Genomic DNA, 18,942 nt, shown 5'->3' with positions numbered 1-18,942 from the left:
TATAACCAAGAAAAATCTTTGAGATTATTATGGTCACAAAGGGTGAAGATTATTAGGAAAACTGGAAAGACTTTGAAATGAGTATTTTAGTGGAATACTAGGTGTCCCACTTCTGGATTATCTGATTTTATAGGGATTTCACACTCTCTCTCTCTCTTTTTTTTGTCTTTGAGCTATTTTATAATTCTGTAAATTATAGAAAACTGACAGAGATGAAAATGATTCTTGTCCAGAAATACAAATTAGTTTTGTTGGGTGGAAATATGGCTGATGTTCCCTGTGAACAAGGCCAATTTTGCATCTATTAGAAATTTGTTTCAGCATTCCTATTTGCTTATATATGTGTCTGTTCTTTGAATTCTATAAACCATTTTTTAACATCTTACTTGTTCCATCATTAGAAATGAACTAAGTATATTTTTTGATTCATGTTTACTTCATTTGTATGAATCATGGTTTTATGCTCATATAAAAAAATATATATATATATTTACCCATGTGTTGTCTTTAAAACATTTGAGTTATCTCTAGACTTAAGAGGTAAGACAGGGAGGGATCTAGCTTTATTTTCTTCAAAAAGTAGCTATTTTCTCACCATGTATTGAGTATAAACCAAAAACCAAACCCATTGCCGCTAAGTCGATTCTGACTCGTAGTGACCCTATAGGACAGAGGAGAACTGCTGCATAGAGTTTCCAAGGAGTACCTGGTGGATTTGAACTGCTGACCCTTTGGTTAGTAGCTGTAGCTCTTAATCACTATGCCACCAGGGTCTCCTTATTGAGTATAACCCCCCCCCCTTTTTTTTTCATTGATTTGAAAAGCCATCAAATAATAAGTTCTGGTATTTTTTGTGCCCTTTATGTGTTCTCTATCATGATCTGTTGATTATAATACAAATGTACAAAACTGTTGTAAGTACTGATACATTTTGATAATTTGGCAAGTTATTTTGATGTTTCACAGACCCAACCGAAGAAGAGCAGATTGTCCTACCAATTTGGATTAATCTAAAATCTAAACTAACGAAAGATAAAAAGTTAGTGTCCTGTAATTCTAAAGGAATCATCAGCCCTTTCCAGATGATCCTAGCCAGACAGAACACAAATACGAACCTAGAAGGTAAGCCAAACAGGGCCTCTGAGTTGCAAAGTTATTACAAAACCCATAGTTTATTCTATGGGATGGAGGAAAGGGGTCGAGAATAGCTCTTATCTAGACAATTATGTGTCAAATAGGGCAGAATAGAGCAGTATTAGCAGACACTAATGGAGTGGTAGTAGTAGAAGTCAGAACTATAAAAAGCACTGCAGGAATGGATCTTTTGATTTAGAGCAAAACTGCTCACATTCTTAATAGCCTTTTGGATGGGCTCATTTTATTACAACTCCTTGGGTTTGAAGGTAATAATTATTCACTTCCTTTGCCCTGGGTTTTCCGATCACTTAAGAAGTAGACATGTTGTTCTTAGCTGCTGTAAAGTCATCCCCTGACTCGTGGTGACTCCACACACAATGGAACTAAATACCACCAGTCTTGTGATATACTTAAGATCGGTTACAGAGCAGACCATTTTGTGGTCCAAAGGGTTTTAACTGGCTGATTTTCAGAAGTAGATTGCCAAGTCTTTCTTCCTAGTCCATCTTATTCAGGAAGCTCTGCTGAAATTTGTTAAGCATCCCAGCAACATGCAAGCCTCCACTGAGAGACACGTGGTGGCTGTGCATGAGGTGCACTGGCTGGAAGCATGTAAAAATAAACATATCAGCTTTTTGCTGATGAAGCAGGATTGGAGTACGTGTCTTGGACTCCTGTGCCCCAGGCTTCAACTTTGAGATCAACATGTGCATCAGTGTAGATCTGCAGATTGGGCTTTACCCAGGGAGTCCAGGGAAGACCAAGGCAGGCCTCATACCCACGCATATCAGAAAGGCCCAGGCTATGGGGTCTTGAAAGTCGGCAAGCAGCCATCTAAGCTAAAATAATTGGTCTCCATTCACCTGGAATAGCTGAGGGAGAAGGAGAGTCAGGAATCATAGGAGATGGACTGGGTGCCTGGTTGCCTCCATGAACAATTGCCTTCTATGCCATGAGACCAGAATTGGATGGTGCTCAGCTACCATTACATAATGTTTTGATCAAAGAGTCTACAGAAGAATCCTGATCAAAAGGGAGGAAAATATGGAATAGAACTTCAAATTCCCAATGAAATCCAGATTTTCTGGAGCCATGGGGGCTGGATGAACCCCCAAAACTATTGGCTTGAGATAATCTTTAAGCCTTAAACCTCAAACCAAAACTATCCCCTGACATCTTCTTTGAACCAAACAACAATTTAGCTTATTTAGTAAAGAATGTCTGCCTTGGATATTGTGCTGTTTAAAAGAAAACTATTATCTATGTGGGATCAAATTTACAACAGCAACTTGAAACATCAGATGAGAAGCTTAGGGGGCAATGAGTTTATGTTAATGGTGGTGGAATAATTTGGAAAAAGATAGCGAGAATGGTTGTACAACTTGAAGGATGTAATCAATGTCACTAGAAATTGTTGAAATGGTGTATCTTTTGCAGTATATATGTTTCACCAATAAATATTTTAATTTAAAAAAAGAAAAGAAAGGCCCAGGCTGTTGATACACCAAAGCTACCCGTGGGAAGACTTTGGATATCAGACTCTACACATTTTGTTGATCTGATAAAAATTTTCTCTAATCATGGAGAGTAGCCAGGGATAGACAAAGGAAAGGAAAGGCTGCAGTAGCTTTTCCCCCGATATTTCTTGGACAAATGGAAGTGTTGGTAGGGTTTCCTACTTTATGAGTGGCTACAGTGTGGGGAGAGGAAAAGTAGAGTCCCTCCTACAACACAGCATAGAAGCTGTTCTTCATAAAGATGAACCTGAGTTTAAAAAGACACTCTCATATTACAAAGATGGGAAAAGTATGTAACATGTTTCAGACCAGATAGATTTCTATTAGAAATACATTTTAAAGTTAGGGTGCTTAAATGGATAAGCTTCCATGATCTAGAACACTAACTCCTTGTTGTTAGTTGCCATCGAGTTAATTCCGACTCATGGTGACCCCATGAAGTGTGTCAGAGTAGAACTGCTATACAGGGTTTTGAAGACTTTGACCTTTCAGAAGCAGACTACCAGGCCCTACTTCCAAGGCATCTCTTTGTGGGTTTGAACCATCCACCTCTTGGTTGGTAGACCAGTGCTTAACCATGTGCACCACCCAGGGACTCCTAGACGCTGGCAGATGTGTACAAATCTTTCTCTAACAATCCTGCCCCCCTTTTTGCACTGTACCCCAAAAACTGAACACAAAATTCAGAAATACTTTGTTAATATTTTTAATGTTTAAAACTATGTTAACAGAGCAGTTATAGAACAGAACTTCTTACATTTTTTTATTTACACGACACTCTGAAAAACAAAACAAAAACAAACTCTATCTGATTACCTATGAATAGCAAAGTTTTGTGTCTTGTGACTCACTTAAATCTCTCATCTGAAATTCACTTACAAGATTTTTACATTAATAAAACAGTGGTGTGCTACATTACAGGACTCAAATGAAGTCTAAAATATACTGGACTCTAGAGAGTAGATTACGTACCAGTGATCAAGATTCAAGTGTTTTGGGAAAAAATTACTTAAGACAGTCTATATTGATGTCAACACTGAAAAATGAAAGGCAAACATGCAAGACTTTCAAAAGCTTGATAAAGCAATGGTTCGTTGTTTTTTTCTTCAAATTTGTGCTCATGGTTAATATTCAGGTTACTGTCCCCTTTTCAAAGATCCCAAAGTCTGAGAAACACAGCAATTCAATATTGAAGAAAAAAAACATTCTCCTCCCCAACTTCTATTTTCATAAATACTGTGTACTGGCATCAGTGTTAACAGTCAAAGAACATTATGAAGAAACACTGTCATTTTGGGTATATTTGTTTCTATATGATAATAATTTGGGTCTAAGTATTCCTTATTTGTAGCTCAGGGGACTATCTTTTAAATAACACCCTCATAAGAAATCAACGCAACTATTTCTCAGGCATTTCTTTTTCTAAACAATTAAGTACGAGTTTAGGTTTCAAGTTTACATTGTTACCCGGGAGAGAAAGTAAATTTTTCTAATTCCCAAATAAAACCACTAATATCTATGAACACATTTATTCTTTATATGCAAATACTAGATACTTCTATTTCAGTGTGGATCAACAACTGCAAAAATATACAGCCTCCTATTTATTTACACTATATTTACAGACAAATTAAGTATTTCCTACAGTAAAACCACAGCTGCATAGATTCTTCCTTTAGAAAACAGAAATTCAAGCCTGTATACAGGATGAGCCCAGTTTCATAGTTCTTCCTCAGAGTCTGGGACACGCTACGGAGGATGGTATCCGGACTTGTATGCATTTTTATGTTTTTCAAGAAATTTCCCTTCCAGATTTAGTGATATTTTTCAGTTGTTAGCCACCCCACTCTGAATTTGTACCTGAAAGCTTTATATCATTATAAATAATTCACTGCATGTATTTTAGAGGAAGTATGTTCTGTTGCTCAGGGATTCTCAAATCTGCCACCCCTGAGTAAAACCATTTGTCAGTATGGCTAAATGATATAGTCTGTTTCTCCTTTGTTTGAAAAGTGTCTGGATGCTTACTGTGAATTTGAATGGGGTAATTATATTTTTAATGTCCTTTCTAAGCCTCAAGCCATTTAAACTGATAAAATGAGGGAGACTAACAGGTGTTGCTCCAAGACATAAAATCAAGTATCTGATTATTACCAGTCTCCTCCCTACCCCAACTAAATGTGCAGCCCACTAAAATGGAACTGAGCTCTGCGTCCTTTTAAGAGCAGTTTGCAGTTCCTTAGGCCATACAGACCTTTCAATAGAGAACTCAGTTTCTGAGGACGGGATTGACCACCACACAATGAAGACAAACACTCTGGAGAACTTACCCCTGACACAAATTCAGTATTCTCTCTATGGTTGAATTTACAACAGTATTTCCTTTTAATTTCCCTCAAAAAAAAAAAAAAAAAGCCTCACTTTCATGTCTCCACAGCTTTTAAAAATGTAATATTATGGTGCCTCAGCCCAAAGTAACACCTGAGTACAGATGGGCTTCCTTTACAAGTGTGCACTGCCTCAGCATTTCCAGAGAAGTGGGGGGAGGGTGACCTGCGGGCCACATGGTATCACCTTGCCTTCCTGCCATCAAATAGACCCCTGCTGCTGAGACCCTTTCCTCGCCTCCCTAAGTCCTGGCTCCCATACCTTGCCTCACGAGTCCTAGGAACCATCTTCTGAGGTAGGACTAATGGTGAGAAAAAGTTAGCATAATTGGCTTAGTGTGGTTCTCACATTTGAGCACACATCAGAATCACCTAGAGGACTTGTTAAAAAACAGCCTGCCGGGCCCCACCCTGACAGCATCTGACTCACTAGGTCTGGGGTGGTGCCTGAATTCTAACAAGTTCCCAAATGCTGCTGACGCTACTGATCTGGGGACCACACTGTGAGAGCCACTGGCTTTGTTTGGGGCTTGAGTCCAATTCCAGTCTGGGATAACTGTCGGAGGTGTCCTCTGAAATACAGGACTCTTACAGTAGCTCTCTGCCACCCAACCCCTACCGCCATCCCCTCTGTGTGCCCTTTTTTTTTTTTTTTTCCTCATCAGGGTCTGTAAATGTTAAAAAGTAAAGAGGATAAAGGTTTTTACCCCCCATCTGATTCCTGGGCAGTTAAACCATGGTTACTAGCACTAAAATCATTAAAAGTGCCCTGTGCTTGCTCAATGACTGGCATATAGGGGAAGCTATGCAGCAGCACCCCTTTCTGCAGTGGGTAGGGAAGGAGATGAACTGTGGAAGTAGAGTCCCACAAGTAGAAGCAGGCAAGCAAAGCCTGAGAAGAAAAGGTACCAACTGAGGAATGTACTGGCAGTTTGCAACCACAAGGTTCCACATCCTCCTTCACAGTTCCCCACCCCCCAACCCCTCCCACATGCACACCATTAGGCTCCCTGGTGGTCCGGGACTCATTCTTCCCCACTGCTGCTGGAGACCTGGCTTCAGGCCATGAAGGTTGCCTCTAACTGGTGGAGACCCTACCCCCACTATCCCCCAGGTGGTGTATGGCTGGGATGGACAGCCCATAATCCCAACACTAGGCAGTGTTGTGTCTCCGAACAAATTACCCCACAGAAACAATATTATATTTAGCGGTCAGGTTTTTTCCCAATCTTGTTATGTTATTCTATTTCAACTAAACGATGAATGCAATAATCTTTTCTGAGCTGGTCTGGAGGCCTAACCACTATGTGTAACCTGGTTTCTAAAGGAAAACATATTCCAGGTTGCAAACAACCAATTTAGGCATTTTTGGAATATAAACTGCTTATAAACTGGGGACTTCCTGTGCCTAAGAAAACTAGGTTTCCTTCCTGTACATGCTTCACTACCCTCACTTCCAATAAGTAACATGAAGTAACTTAGAGATTTTACAATAGCTTGTGTTACGATAACTAGAGAACAGTTCTAAATCCAATGTCAAAAACTGGCACTGCTCACTAGTGTAGAGATCCTATCTACCCAAGGAAAACGTGCTGCCCCCTATGGCTACGGTATAGTAATCTTTAGTCTACTAACTTAGCCGAGAAACTTCTATAGCATTTAATGTGTTGTTTAAATTCTACCTAACACCTGCGATACGTGTATTTTTGGCTACCAGTTCACTATTCTGAACAAGAAGAATACAAGCAGTACACTTTACGGCTAATCCCACACAACTGATGATTCATCAATGACATCTGACAAATACAGCAGGTTCTATTATATTCAGTCAACAACAGATAAACTCAGATAAACATCCAGAGAAGGTTTTAAAAACATGTGGTACCACAGACATCAACAACGTGCCTCCTCTAAATAAATATATTTTAAATAATAATTTATAAATTCCTTGTACACTGACACATAAAAATCCAGAGATCCAAAAATATCACAACACATCCCAGAGTTAATGGTAATTTTCTGTATGAGCTCTGTGAGTGTAAAACGAATCACGACAAATTAATAAGAAAAACAAAGTAGCATAACATATCTTGCAAACTAAATTCTGTAGTTTTATAATGGAGGGTCATCCCCCTTCCTGGTTATTTCATTACTTGGCATTCCAGACAAGCCTCAAAGGGCCAACTTTGTTAGGTTTCGCTCATTGCTCATTAATACGGAAAACATTTTTGAAAAGGATGGTTCTGGATCTTACTGACCTTCATATCTAAATATCCAAATTCTGACCTAATGTTTGACGTAATTCTGTAGCATTATATTAAAGGTTATTATGATCCTTTCAAGCAATGCAGGAAATAACCTTTCATTCTTCCCCAGGAGGATCCCAGAAGATGCTTCAATGCCTGCATTATCTGCAAGATGTTGGTTTGTAAATGGGAGGGACAGTTCCTGTTACTCTCACTGAGCAAGGAGGCCTGGGAGGAGGAATCGCCTTTGGGGATTTGGCAGGGGGGAGGGGGGAACAGAACCCAGAGAGAAGTGCCTAGAAACCCTGCCAACAGGTCTGTGGTTAGGTTCTGCGTATCTGAGGATAAGAAATCTGTGCTCAGTGAATTGATGTGTTTGAAATATTAAGTCAGAATAGAGATAAAACACAAGTTCTATTTCAGTGGACCAGCTCATGGAACACACACTTCTTATGGTGTGATATTGATGATCTAATCACAGGTGATGGCCTAGCTTAGGGGGTTGAAGTTTGGGGTTTCTTTGCCATCTCCCACTCCTTTCCAAACTACCTTGCTCCAAAGACTTCTTTTTGAGTCTCTGGGTGGTTTCGTTTCCCGCTCCCTTTAAGAGAGGGGCTGGGGTAAGAGTACCAGGCCACTCTGTTCTCCTGTGGGGGCCGTGTCAGGGCGCACAGTAATGGCCCACCCCTTGGTTAGGGAAGAGAAGAGGAGACAGAAGTAACGTACATGGCTATCATGTCACAAATACTTCACAAAGATGATCTCTGAGAGTTTTTCCATTTTTAGACTCTGGATGAACAGTTAATGGAGAAGAAATAGAAATGAGGCTTATTTAAGGTACAAAAATCTAGTATTTGTAGTAACCTAAATTTACAAGTATAAAACAAGTCTTTTAAAGACTCCTCTAAAGTACCCAATATAAAATAGGAATCACATATCATAAAGCATCATTAATTAGATACACATTAAATTATTCTCTGTGCAAAAAGCTGGTGGACATGAGTGAAAGGTGCTGGGTTTATAATTTCATAAAATCTTTTCCCCTTCAGCAATACAGGTGTAGAGCTGAAGGCTGTCTGCATCAGAGGGATATTTTCATAGGCATTTGGACAATCTTTTCACAGCATTCTTGCTTCTCTATTTACCACCAAGGTGCCATACATCTCCCCCAGTAGAAGCTGACTCAGACTAGAGTAGCTTTGACATAGGCTGCCAAGAGGGAAGCAAAACGTCTTTTCTTTTACTAGATTACTCAAAAGTATACTTCAATAGATTTACCAAAATAAGAATCGCCCTGTCCCCTTCTCAGCTGAGGACGACTGGCCAGAGAACGCCTCTGCACCAGAGCAGAATGGAGTACTGGCCCCAGGCTCACTGGGCTGCCGGAGCTCTACTGCCAGGCAGGCAGAGCCAATTCAAATACTGGCCCTGCAATGGCACCCACCCTGCGGCTCTCCTATCATTTTCCCTGTGTGCTATATTAACCAAAATAGGCAAATTATTTATGAAACCATTTTTTTTCCTGTAAAGCAAAATAAATATATACAATTCAAGATTCTTTTCTAAAAAGGTACAGATTATGTGAGCCAAACATCAATAGGAAAATTATTCCAGAAGCTTGCTGTATAATAAATAAACACAACTGATTATCATGTTGTCAAAGTTCTAAGAGACCATGAAGCCACAACACATAGAGTTAGGAGAGTGAAAAATAATTAATGGCAAAAAGTACTTGGAAACACGGTTGCATGAAATATGGAAAAAAAAAATTCTTAAATTGATCCCAAACCTCAAAGGGACATGACCCATTATAGAAACAGGTCTCTGTTTTGCTACCAATGTGTTGTTCCATTTTAAGTATCTTGTGAATTTCTATTTGCTTCTGTAAACTTGCAAAAGAAGTGATGAGGGGTTGCTGATGTGTGGTGACTTGACTGAGCAGCAGACGGGAATGTTTTCTCAGCTGGTTTCAGTGGCCTTCGTCACTACTTGATGAGCAGGCCCAGTCATAGATGACCAAGGGAATGCTGACCAGAGAAAACAACACCCCCAGGCCCAAGAAAAGGGCAGCCTGGAACAACAGAAAGGCAGGGGTTATTTTCAGCAAAGCAAACACTTTCCAAACACACCTGGGGAGAAAAACAGAAATTCTTTCCCTCTCCTCTTATATTGGGAGTTATTGTGAACTGTGGGATTTCTTTCTAAAACTGTGTGCATCTGATCCTCAGACGTAAAATAAGAAAAGCAGAGCTGGCCTCTATATTCTGTTCTTTGAATTCCTGGGCACCTCAGGGGGACATTGTTCTACGAGTGATTGTAGAACATACTGCTTCTTTCAAACTAATATTGCAGTTAAAAAAAGAATGGCCTTAGAAAACATACAGGCAATTTCGTTACTCTTTACCTGCCAAGCTAGATTATCGCTGGCAGGCAAACATTACTTTTTGATAAAGTGGGAAAAAAGACATGTTGCATTTAAAACAAAGTAGATTTGATCAAGTGAAATGGGTCTCAAAAACGAAGTTCCATGCAGGGGCGATGAGGACCACAGGTGGATGGATTACTGCAGCCAGAATCTGGAGCAGCTAGATTCTACCTTGCTTGGCTCTGAGAATGTTCAGTGAGAGCTTTGCAGGGAGAAGGGTGAGGCACCATGAGCGCCCTGGGGACTGGACCGGAGAGTGGAGGGAGACACAGCTAAGGAGAGGAAGTGAATGGTGGGGCTGATAGGGTGCCCAGTCTTACCATGATAGATCCACTCTAACTTCCAGTGGGTCCCCACACTGGCAGAGCCCTTGTAACACCATTCAGTAACTCCTGCTACCAGCTTTAATACGGGGCCAGGGTTGAAGAGGCCCAGAGAATTCACGGGCAACAGGTCTCCACCAGCACCAGATTTAATCTGAGTACACTTTACTCTTACACCAGAGTGGCTACTCCTTTCTTTCTGATGTCTGAAGCCCCTACTGGATAGGCTTAAAAGGATTTGGGGCTCAGGAATTCACAGGCTGTCCTGCTTGAGGAACCAGGTGCTCTAGCAGCATCGATGCTGCTTCTCTCAGATGCACAGGGATGATCTCTCCTGCCTCGTCTCTCAGCCAAGTCTGTTGACTCAGTTAACATACATAATTGCAGTGCCTACACTATCTGGAAGGACAGCTGAGAAGTCTTCTCTGAGGCCAAACACAATAGTGCTCCAGAAGGTATTCATGTAGCAATCACTTTACCCCAGCTTCCCTCACTGTCTCCAAGTACACCACCTTGAACTTCACCAGACCTGGAAACAAGAATCTCAATATAGAACCGTAGATTCTGAATCTAGGTCTGCTGCTCCCAAGTCTTTCCGTCAAATCATAAAAAGACCCTTTATGCTAACTCAGACATTTTACTTAAGGCATTGCACGTTCCATGGGCTAGGTAGGAACTATGTGAAGAGGAATTGTAAAGAATCAGCAAACTTTGTAAAATCTTTGAGTCTCTCTCCACTTCAAATCTTGCTGAAGACAAGGGGTTGCCCTATTGAGACAAAACCAAAACCAAACTCATTGCCATCGAATGCATTTCAACTCATGGCAACTCCATGTGTTAATAAGTAGAACTGCGCCACAGGGTTTTCTTGGCTGCAATCTTTACAGAAGCTAATTGCCAGGCCTTTCTTCCATGGCACTGCTGGGTAGGTTCTAACCGCCAACCTTTAGGTTAGTAGTCAACAGCAAACTATTTGTGCCACCCAGGGTACCTCCCTGTAGAGACACAGGGTGATTATACGTCCCTTCCTCTGGCTGGCCAAGCCCTCACTCACAGCAAAACGTAATGCACAGTAAGAGGACAACCTGAAAAGATACTTTGAGGGGCAGGAGAAGATTCTCAGTAATATTTTAACTCTCCTAGATGGGTGAAGGCCTAGTGGAACAGTGGCTGTTAAGTGATACAGCTGCTAACCAAAAAGGTCGGCAGTTCACATCTACCAGCTGGGATGATGGAAGATAGAAGGAATATTCAGAGTGACTGTATCAAAAAGAATTGGTTGACTTTCAACTATTTTAGGAGGTAGCATGTGATCAAGAATGAATGGTATTGAAGGAAGAAGTCCAAGCTGCACTGAGGGAACGGGTGAAAAACAAGACTCCAGGAATTGAACTACCAACTGAAGTGTTTCAACAAATAGATGCAAAGCTGGAAGTGCTCACTCCTCTATGCCAAGAAATTTGGAAAACAGCTACCTGGCCAACCAACTGGAAGAGAGTCATATTTGTGCCCATTCCAAAGAAAAGTAACCCAACAGAATACAGAAATTATTGAAAAATATCATTAATATCACACACAAGTAAAATTTTGCTAAAGATAATTCAAAAACAGTTTCAGCAATATGTCTACGGGGAACTGCCAAAAATTCAAGCCGAATTCAGAAGAGGACGTGGAATGAGAGATATCATTGCTGATGTCAGATGGATCTTGGCTAAAAGCAGAGAATACCAGGAAGATATTTACCTGTGTTCTGTTGACTATGCAAAGGCATTCGACTGTGTGGATCAGAACAAATTATGGATAACATTGTGAAGACTGGGAATTCTAGAACACTTAATTGTGCTCATGAGAAACCTATGCATAGACCAAGAGACAGGAGTTTGAATAGAACAAGCGGATACTGTGTGTTTCAAGTCAGGAAAGGTGTGTGTCAGGGTTGTATCATTTCACTGTACTTATTCAATCTGTATGCTGAGCAAATAATCTATGTGAAGAAGAATGCGGCATCAGGATTGGAGGAAGACTCATTAACAACCTGCAATATGCAGATGACACAACCTTGCTTGCTGAAAGTGAAGAGGACTTGAAGCACTTACTGGTGAAGATCAAAGACCACAGCCTTTGGTATGGATTACATCTCAACATAAAGAAAACAAAAATCCTCACAACTAGACCAATAAGCCACATCATGAGAAATGGAGAAAAGACTGAAGTTGTCAAGGATTTCATTTTACTTGGATCCACAATCGATGCCCATGGAAGCAGCAGTCAAGAAATCAAACATATTGCATCAGGCAAATCTGCTGCAAAAGACCTCTTTAAAGTGTTAAAAAAGCAAAGATGTCACCTCGAGGACTAAGGTGTGTCTGACTCAAGCCATGGTGTTTTCGATTGCCTTACGTCCATGCGAAAGCTGGACAGTGAAAAAGGAATACGGCAGATAAACTGATGCATTTCAAGTATGGTGTTGATGAAGAATGTTAAATATACCATGGACTGCTAGAAGAACAAACAAATCTGTCTTGGAAGAAGTATAGCCAGAATGCTCCTTAGAAGCAAGGATGGTGAGACTTTGTCTCACGTACTTTAGACATGTTATCAGGAGGGACCAGTCCCTGGAGAAGAATATCATGCTTGGTAAAGTAGAGGGTCAGCAAAAAAGAGGAAGACCCTCAATGAGGTAGACTGAGGTAGCGACTGCAACAATGGGCTCAAACACAGCAATGATTGTGAGGATTGCGCATGACCAGGCAGTATTTCATTCTGTTGTACACAGGGTCGTTATGAGTTGGAACTGACTGGATGGCACCTAACAACAACAGCAACAACAACAGCTGGGAAACTACAGGGCTACTGCCTCTCTTTGAGGCAACTGAAAGTAATATTAGATGGTGTAGTGACTGACTCTTTACTGGGTAAATTGAAGTGATAAGGTAATCAAAAAAATTAGAGAGGCTGGCACGAGACATACCCAAATTCTCTGAGTTCCTTTATCTCCATCCTGGCTCGTAATTTTTAAGTAAAGAGATGAAGGAAGAATGAAAATGAGCATATTAGCTGATGTTACCCCTGTTAAAAAAAAAGAAAGAAAGAAAGAACATTTGGGATTGTTACTGTGAAACTTTGGCTTTCTAAACAGCTGCTGAGACATGATCTGTGCAAAGTCAATAATATGCCATACCTACGACTCCAAAAATATCCTTCATGGATGGTATGAAGATCACCAATAAGTTGATAATAACTAAGAGTATGACGGTAACCAAGATGTGACGACATAAATTAAACTTTGTTTTCTTAGCCAGTTCAAATAAAGATGAGCGAACCTGCAGGAGAAGAAAAAGAAGATTCCGTAAAGGCCACCCTTCACGTTTCCCACGGCGTCAGTGATTAATTGGTGCACGGGAATCTGTGAAATATTTTGTAATGCTTAGTGAATTTATAGATAGCTTAGCCATTTTGGAAACTGAGAAGTTTGCCTTAAGATGGAAAGTATTTTTATTTATGAAGAGGTAGGAGTTTTTTGGGGGGAGGGGATTTTTGTTTGTTTTGCCTAAGTCTTGAATGTTCTCTTCTGAATACATGACATTTTTTTTCATCGTGTATGACTTAGATTCAAATATTCTATCTACAGTCCTCTGTAAAAAAGAGGGACAGATTAATTAGAATTAAGATTCATTCCACCATTAAAAACAGTTTTCTGTCTAACTGGTTGACTCATGGCGACCCCATGTGTGTCAGAGTAGAACTGTGTTCCATCGGGCTTTCAATGTCTGACCTTTTGGAAGTAGACTGCCAGGCCTTTCTTCTGAGGCACCTCCGGGTAGACTTCAACCTCCAAGCTTTTGGTTAGCAGCTGAGTGCGTTAAACGTCTGTACCACCCAGGGTCATTCCACCATAGGCTACGCTAATTCATTGATCCCACTTTCTTTCCAAAGGGTCTTATCTAAGTCTGGGGGTCCTTCCGGAGAGAGTGTCACTGACCCAGGAAAGTTATCTGCCACAGGCTCTCTCTGGAATGGATTCCTGAAGGCCGAAGGAAAGGAGAGACCTCTGCCTTCCTCAGATTGCACCGAGGGCTTTTACTCACTGTGAAAAATAACACTGGCACTGTGAGGATGACAGCGACGATGACAGCCAGCCGTACCGTCAGGATGAGGATGTCATCTTCACTGTGGTAGTTGCGAAGGAGGTCTGAATGCACACCTTCTAAAATAAGGGGAAAGGAAGGTTTTAGAAAGATACAAAGCACATCGCTGAATGCCAAGTTTTTTCCCCACCCCAGAACAACAAATTAAAGGGCCAGAAAAGCAATGTTCTGTGTTTCAAAGTGTCCAATAGTACAATTTATAAAGCTGAAAAGAAAAATCCCTTGTTTGAGGCAAGCTCTTCTATGCAGTTGTCACTTTAGCTAAAAGGAATTTAATCACTAGAAAGAAGCTACATGAAGTGGGAATGTTTAATTTACACTAAGTTAAACCTAGGAGTAAACTGAGATTAAAAATAAAACATACGGTTAGAAAACAAACCCTCTCTTAATCTAGGCTTTCCCCGACTTGGTGCTACTCTTCAAGCCAAGCCAAAGACTGCAGGCCACACCCAGCTTCTTTCAAACTTTGCTCTTGTAATTAAACTTCAGTGCCCAGGCCGCAGAGGCACTTCACAGCTGTAACAACCATCAGGATATAATTCTTCTCTTCCATGTATTTATTTATTTATTTATTTATTGTCAAAGTGGAAACCCTGGTAGTGTAGTGGTTAAGTGCTGTGGCTGCTAACCAAAAGGTCAGCAGTTCGAATCCACCAGGTGCTCCTTGGAAACTCTGTGGGGCAGTTCTACTCTGTCCTGTAGGGTCGCTATGAGTATGAGTTGGAATGACTGACGGCAGTGGGTTTGGTTTTGTATTGTAAATGTAGTTAGTTTTACTACCAAAGCTGGGAATGGCAGTTGCTCAGAGCATGTAAATCTTCACTCTTTTGACAACAAATCACTTGTCCTGTGACCCTTTCAAGGGCCTCTAACTGCACCAGTGTCAAGGGGAAGATTCTAGGCATGGGATTAAAATTCTAAACTGTACCAAAAGAGCTTGGTCCCAGCTTCTTAAAAAGGATCATAAGTTATAATAAATCCTTATTAGTTCTAATTCCGTCAATTCAAAGTTTATAACCATTTAAAAATAGCTGAGCATTTTTTCTTTAACCTAAATAAAAAACCAGCTGCCGTCAAGTCAGTTCTGACTCATGGCGACCCCCATGTGTGTCAGAGTAGACCTGTGCTCCATAGGGTTTTCATTGGCTGATGTTTTGGAAGTAGATGTCAGGACTTTCTTCTGAGGTACCTCCAGGTGGACTCAAAAATATTTTTTCAATTTGTAGCTGAGTACTTAACTGTTAGTACCACCCAGGAACTCCCAATGTAAATAAAAGGGTTTGGAATTCTATTATAGATGGGGTGGGGGGGGATAAGGATTTGCTAAGAAAAATCATAGCTTGTACAAGGTCACAGTGAGACTGTTAACTAACATTCAGTTATCCCGCTCTCTCCCTTCACCCACCCTCAGCCTTGCAACTCTGCAGGAACTGTAGAAACACCACTTTCTAAGCAAAAAATTAAATGTGGTAATTATGTATTCATTAAAAAATGCAACTCTTCATTGCTTGTGAAGATGACAGGAACACAACTGTATAATCAGGCTGGCCTTTCTCCCCAGGCTGAATTAATAATCTCTAAATTTGTTTAAATTTTTGAGACATTTGTGTTTATGAAAGAAGGCCCCAAAGAGATATTTAATAGAGAAGATTATGAAATATATGTTTTTAAATTAGGTCCCAAATTATAAAAATGAACCTTGTTAAGTAAAGCTGCAGGATAATCTGAAGAGGCGAAGTTGAAGAAATAGTAAAAGAAGGTAAGCTCTGTTCATACATGAAAAACTCATTGCCATCAAGTTGATTCCGACTCATAGCGACCCTACAGGACAGAGTAGAACTGCCCCACAGAGTTTCCAAGGAGTGCCTGGTGGATTCAAACTGCCAGCCTTTTGATTAGCAGCTGTAGCACTTAACCACTACGGCCACCAGGGTTTCTAAAGGTCAGTTAAAGTTACAAATGAAATCATGCTGTTCTCTTTTTCAGATCTCATTTCTTTTAACCTCTATGTCATTCCTTTGAATCTTTGCACGGCTCCTACTTCCAGTGAACAATCAGGTGTTTTATTTTTAATTAATGTGGAATGTCATGAGTGTAGCGCTCTGCTCGCACTTTCAACATCTGTCCCTGTCTCTCTTTTCTATTAATGGAACCTAACCCAATTTGCAACGTCAGTATAGACAGGCCTTCTCTGAGAAGGTTTATTCCTCAGTAAAGGTGGCATGCTTCTAAAATGCAATTTCTTTTAAGGACATTATTAGCAAAAAAAAAAATTACAGTATATTATTTCAGTAAATATTCTGCAGTCTAAATGAATATAGCAAGAAATATCACCATTTCCTTAAGTAGAACAGACCAGCAAAATCAATGAACAGCTTTTTTTTTTTTTTTACTTTATTTGGCTTCCACATTAAAAGTTATTTTGATATTGATTTTTACTCATTTATTTACAAATACTTATATTTCTGTAGTGACAGAGGTTACTTACCATAAAATGTCAAGTACCCAAAAATGGCGGTCAAGAAGTACATAATGAACATGGCAAAAAAGGAGATATTTGAAACCATCTGCATTTTTTTCTGTGATCGACTAAAAACAAAGATAAAGGAAATTGAAAAATTAAAGATCACATTACCGAATTTAAGCAATAGTATTAACAGTCAAGAATACTAAACTTAGCTTTACTTCTATCAGATTAGGGCAGATCTGACCGGGTGAAATTAACCCCAGCAGTTTATGCTGGTTAGAATAATTTCCTTTATATACCAAGTGGATCTTGTGAGCGAAAGATCCATGGAGCTAACAGCACCTTGAGTGTTCTTTCCTGTTCTTTTAAAATACCAACTTCTCATCTGAAGGACAGAGGGTGTTTTTTAATATTTGCATTTATATTATCTCCACACCTGCTGTGCACAGGGGAAAAAGCAGAATAAATTCAAATGTCATTCTCCCAACCCCAGAGATTGGTGGCAGAGCTGCAACTTGACCTCGGGTGTTCCGTCTCCAAAGCCCCTCTTTAGGTTCTGGTTTTCCCATTGAGCAGCCTCAGGGATGCAGCTGTAAGTCTGTGTCTCCAGAGCAGGAAGTGCTCAAGGGCAGGGGCCCATCTATGGAAACAGAGCCTATGGCAGTTTTAAACTGCTGAATGATCTCTCACAGCTGCAACTGTGATGGCCTGTAGAAACTGCTCATTAGCATCCCTCCTCAAGTGGCACGTGCCCTTCCTGCCATACCTTACTTAAGCTTCTGCTCAAGGGATCACAGCTCAGATGAGGAAGGGCTCCATCTCTTAGGTCAAAGTTTGCTCTGGGGTTAGGATGAACGGGTAAACTTCTCTAACTGCCTGAATAATTCATCTACAAGGTTGCACTCAGTCACAGACCACAGATAGTCATAACACTGGATTGTGTTACCATAGGGAACCTGGCATATAATGGGAGTATGGAAACAAGAAAAACTGAGAAGCATGAACTTGAGGAAATGACAAACTAAAAGCTGGACTATTCCATTTAAAAGATGCCAAAGACATATTTGAATGCCCTAAATAAAAGATCACCATATCACAAAATAGGAATAATGTATATTATTAAATAGATATCTAATATATATTAGAAAGATATGTTTAAAAATTTAGACATGTATCAATTAAATATAAAAGAGGAAGAATCAAGACAGAATTCAATGCTAAATGACATCAATGTTCTTTTTGTTTCAAAATGGAAATAAATAGCTATATGGTATATCTTTTCTGCGTTTAAGACTATGCCATGATGACTGTTTTTATATAGAAAGTCTGACAATAGAAGGCTAAAAACAGGAAATTTGTAAACAGGCCTTTAGTTTTCTCTAGAGGAGCAATCAAAAATAAATTCACAGAATCACCCATCAGCACCATATTCTTTTTTTGTAGTTCATGGCCTTACCATCGATTTTTGCCTGGTTTGCTAGCCTTTTCTACCCAAACCAACATACAAATCACACACAGTGTATTTAGAGGCTTACAGATAAATCTGGAGAATATGATTATGTACTTCCAAAATACCCATAAGTAACGTAAAACCACACAAATAGTTGAACTCTCCTTGGTAAAGTATTTGAAAAACTAAATCAATTAAAAAAGTCCATAAAGTTGGTCACTTTATGTTTATGACCAAACAATACAGTGGGTTTCTGGTTTTGTTGCTTTCTTTATTCTTAAAGTGCAGTCCTTGCTGAAGAATGGCACAATGTTAGTAAATGTTGAAGCTGGGTTATGACTCGACAGGGTTCATTATACTGGCCTATTTATTTTAATACTGTACCTGCCTGTTAATGAGGGGGATGTAAAATGATTAAAGTATAAAAATTAAGCAAATCTCTTACTCTTTCAGCTCACTGTAAATTGGCAGAATGGAGGGGTGGCAGACAAATGCAAATGCAATGGTTGGTAAAGCATACACGGTCTGTTTGAAAGAAAAAAAAAAACATTAAGAAAAGACATTTTTACCTTAAAAATTCTGCAGCTCCAGTATTCCTCAGTTGTCTTTTTATCTGAAAGCTCTTCAGAATCCCTGAATTATTTGGTTATCAGGAGGGTTTTGATCACTAAAATCGGAGCAGCTTTTCCCAGATAGCTTACCTAGCATGAGATCCTTGTCACACCGGTTTTAGATTCAGCTCCACTATAAGGCATAGCAACACCCTGTATTTACATGGCACTAGCCTTGAAAACCTCATGAAGCAGTTCTACTTTGCATACATGGGGCCGCCATGAATTGGG

The 18,942-nt window shown here is 40.0% G+C and overlaps 1 protein-coding gene across 5 annotated transcripts in view; it reads right to left on the bottom strand.

Moving 5' to 3' along the window:
* Window positions 1-9,140: 9,140 nt before the first annotated feature.
* SLC38A1 (solute carrier family 38 member 1) overlaps window positions 9,141-18,942 on the bottom strand; it is a 78,187-nt gene continuing 68,385 nt past the window's right edge. For all 5 annotated transcript variants that reach the window (XM_064284345.1, XM_023555562.2, XM_003405731.4 and 2 more), the window contains 6 exons: window positions 18,546-18,625; window positions 16,672-16,772; window positions 14,124-14,242; window positions 13,217-13,358; window positions 13,007-13,104; window positions 9,141-9,358 (listed from right to left, as the gene is read on the bottom strand). In XM_064284345.1, the coding sequence (XP_064140415.1) occupies window positions 9,257-9,358; window positions 13,007-13,104; window positions 13,217-13,358; window positions 14,124-14,242; window positions 16,672-16,772; window positions 18,546-18,625 (642 nt within the window). In that variant the 3' untranslated portion in view covers window positions 9,141-9,256. The remainder of the gene's footprint in view (window positions 9,359-13,006; window positions 13,105-13,216; window positions 13,359-14,123; window positions 14,243-16,671; window positions 16,773-18,545; window positions 18,626-18,942) is intronic.

The sequence above is a fragment of the Loxodonta africana genome, chromosome 4, assembly GCF_030014295.1.
Source record: "Loxodonta africana isolate mLoxAfr1 chromosome 4, mLoxAfr1.hap2, whole genome shotgun sequence".
Classification (NCBI taxonomy): Eukaryota; Metazoa; Chordata; class Mammalia; order Proboscidea; family Elephantidae; genus Loxodonta; species Loxodonta africana.
This window is presented reverse-complemented; position numbering and strand designations above follow the sequence as displayed.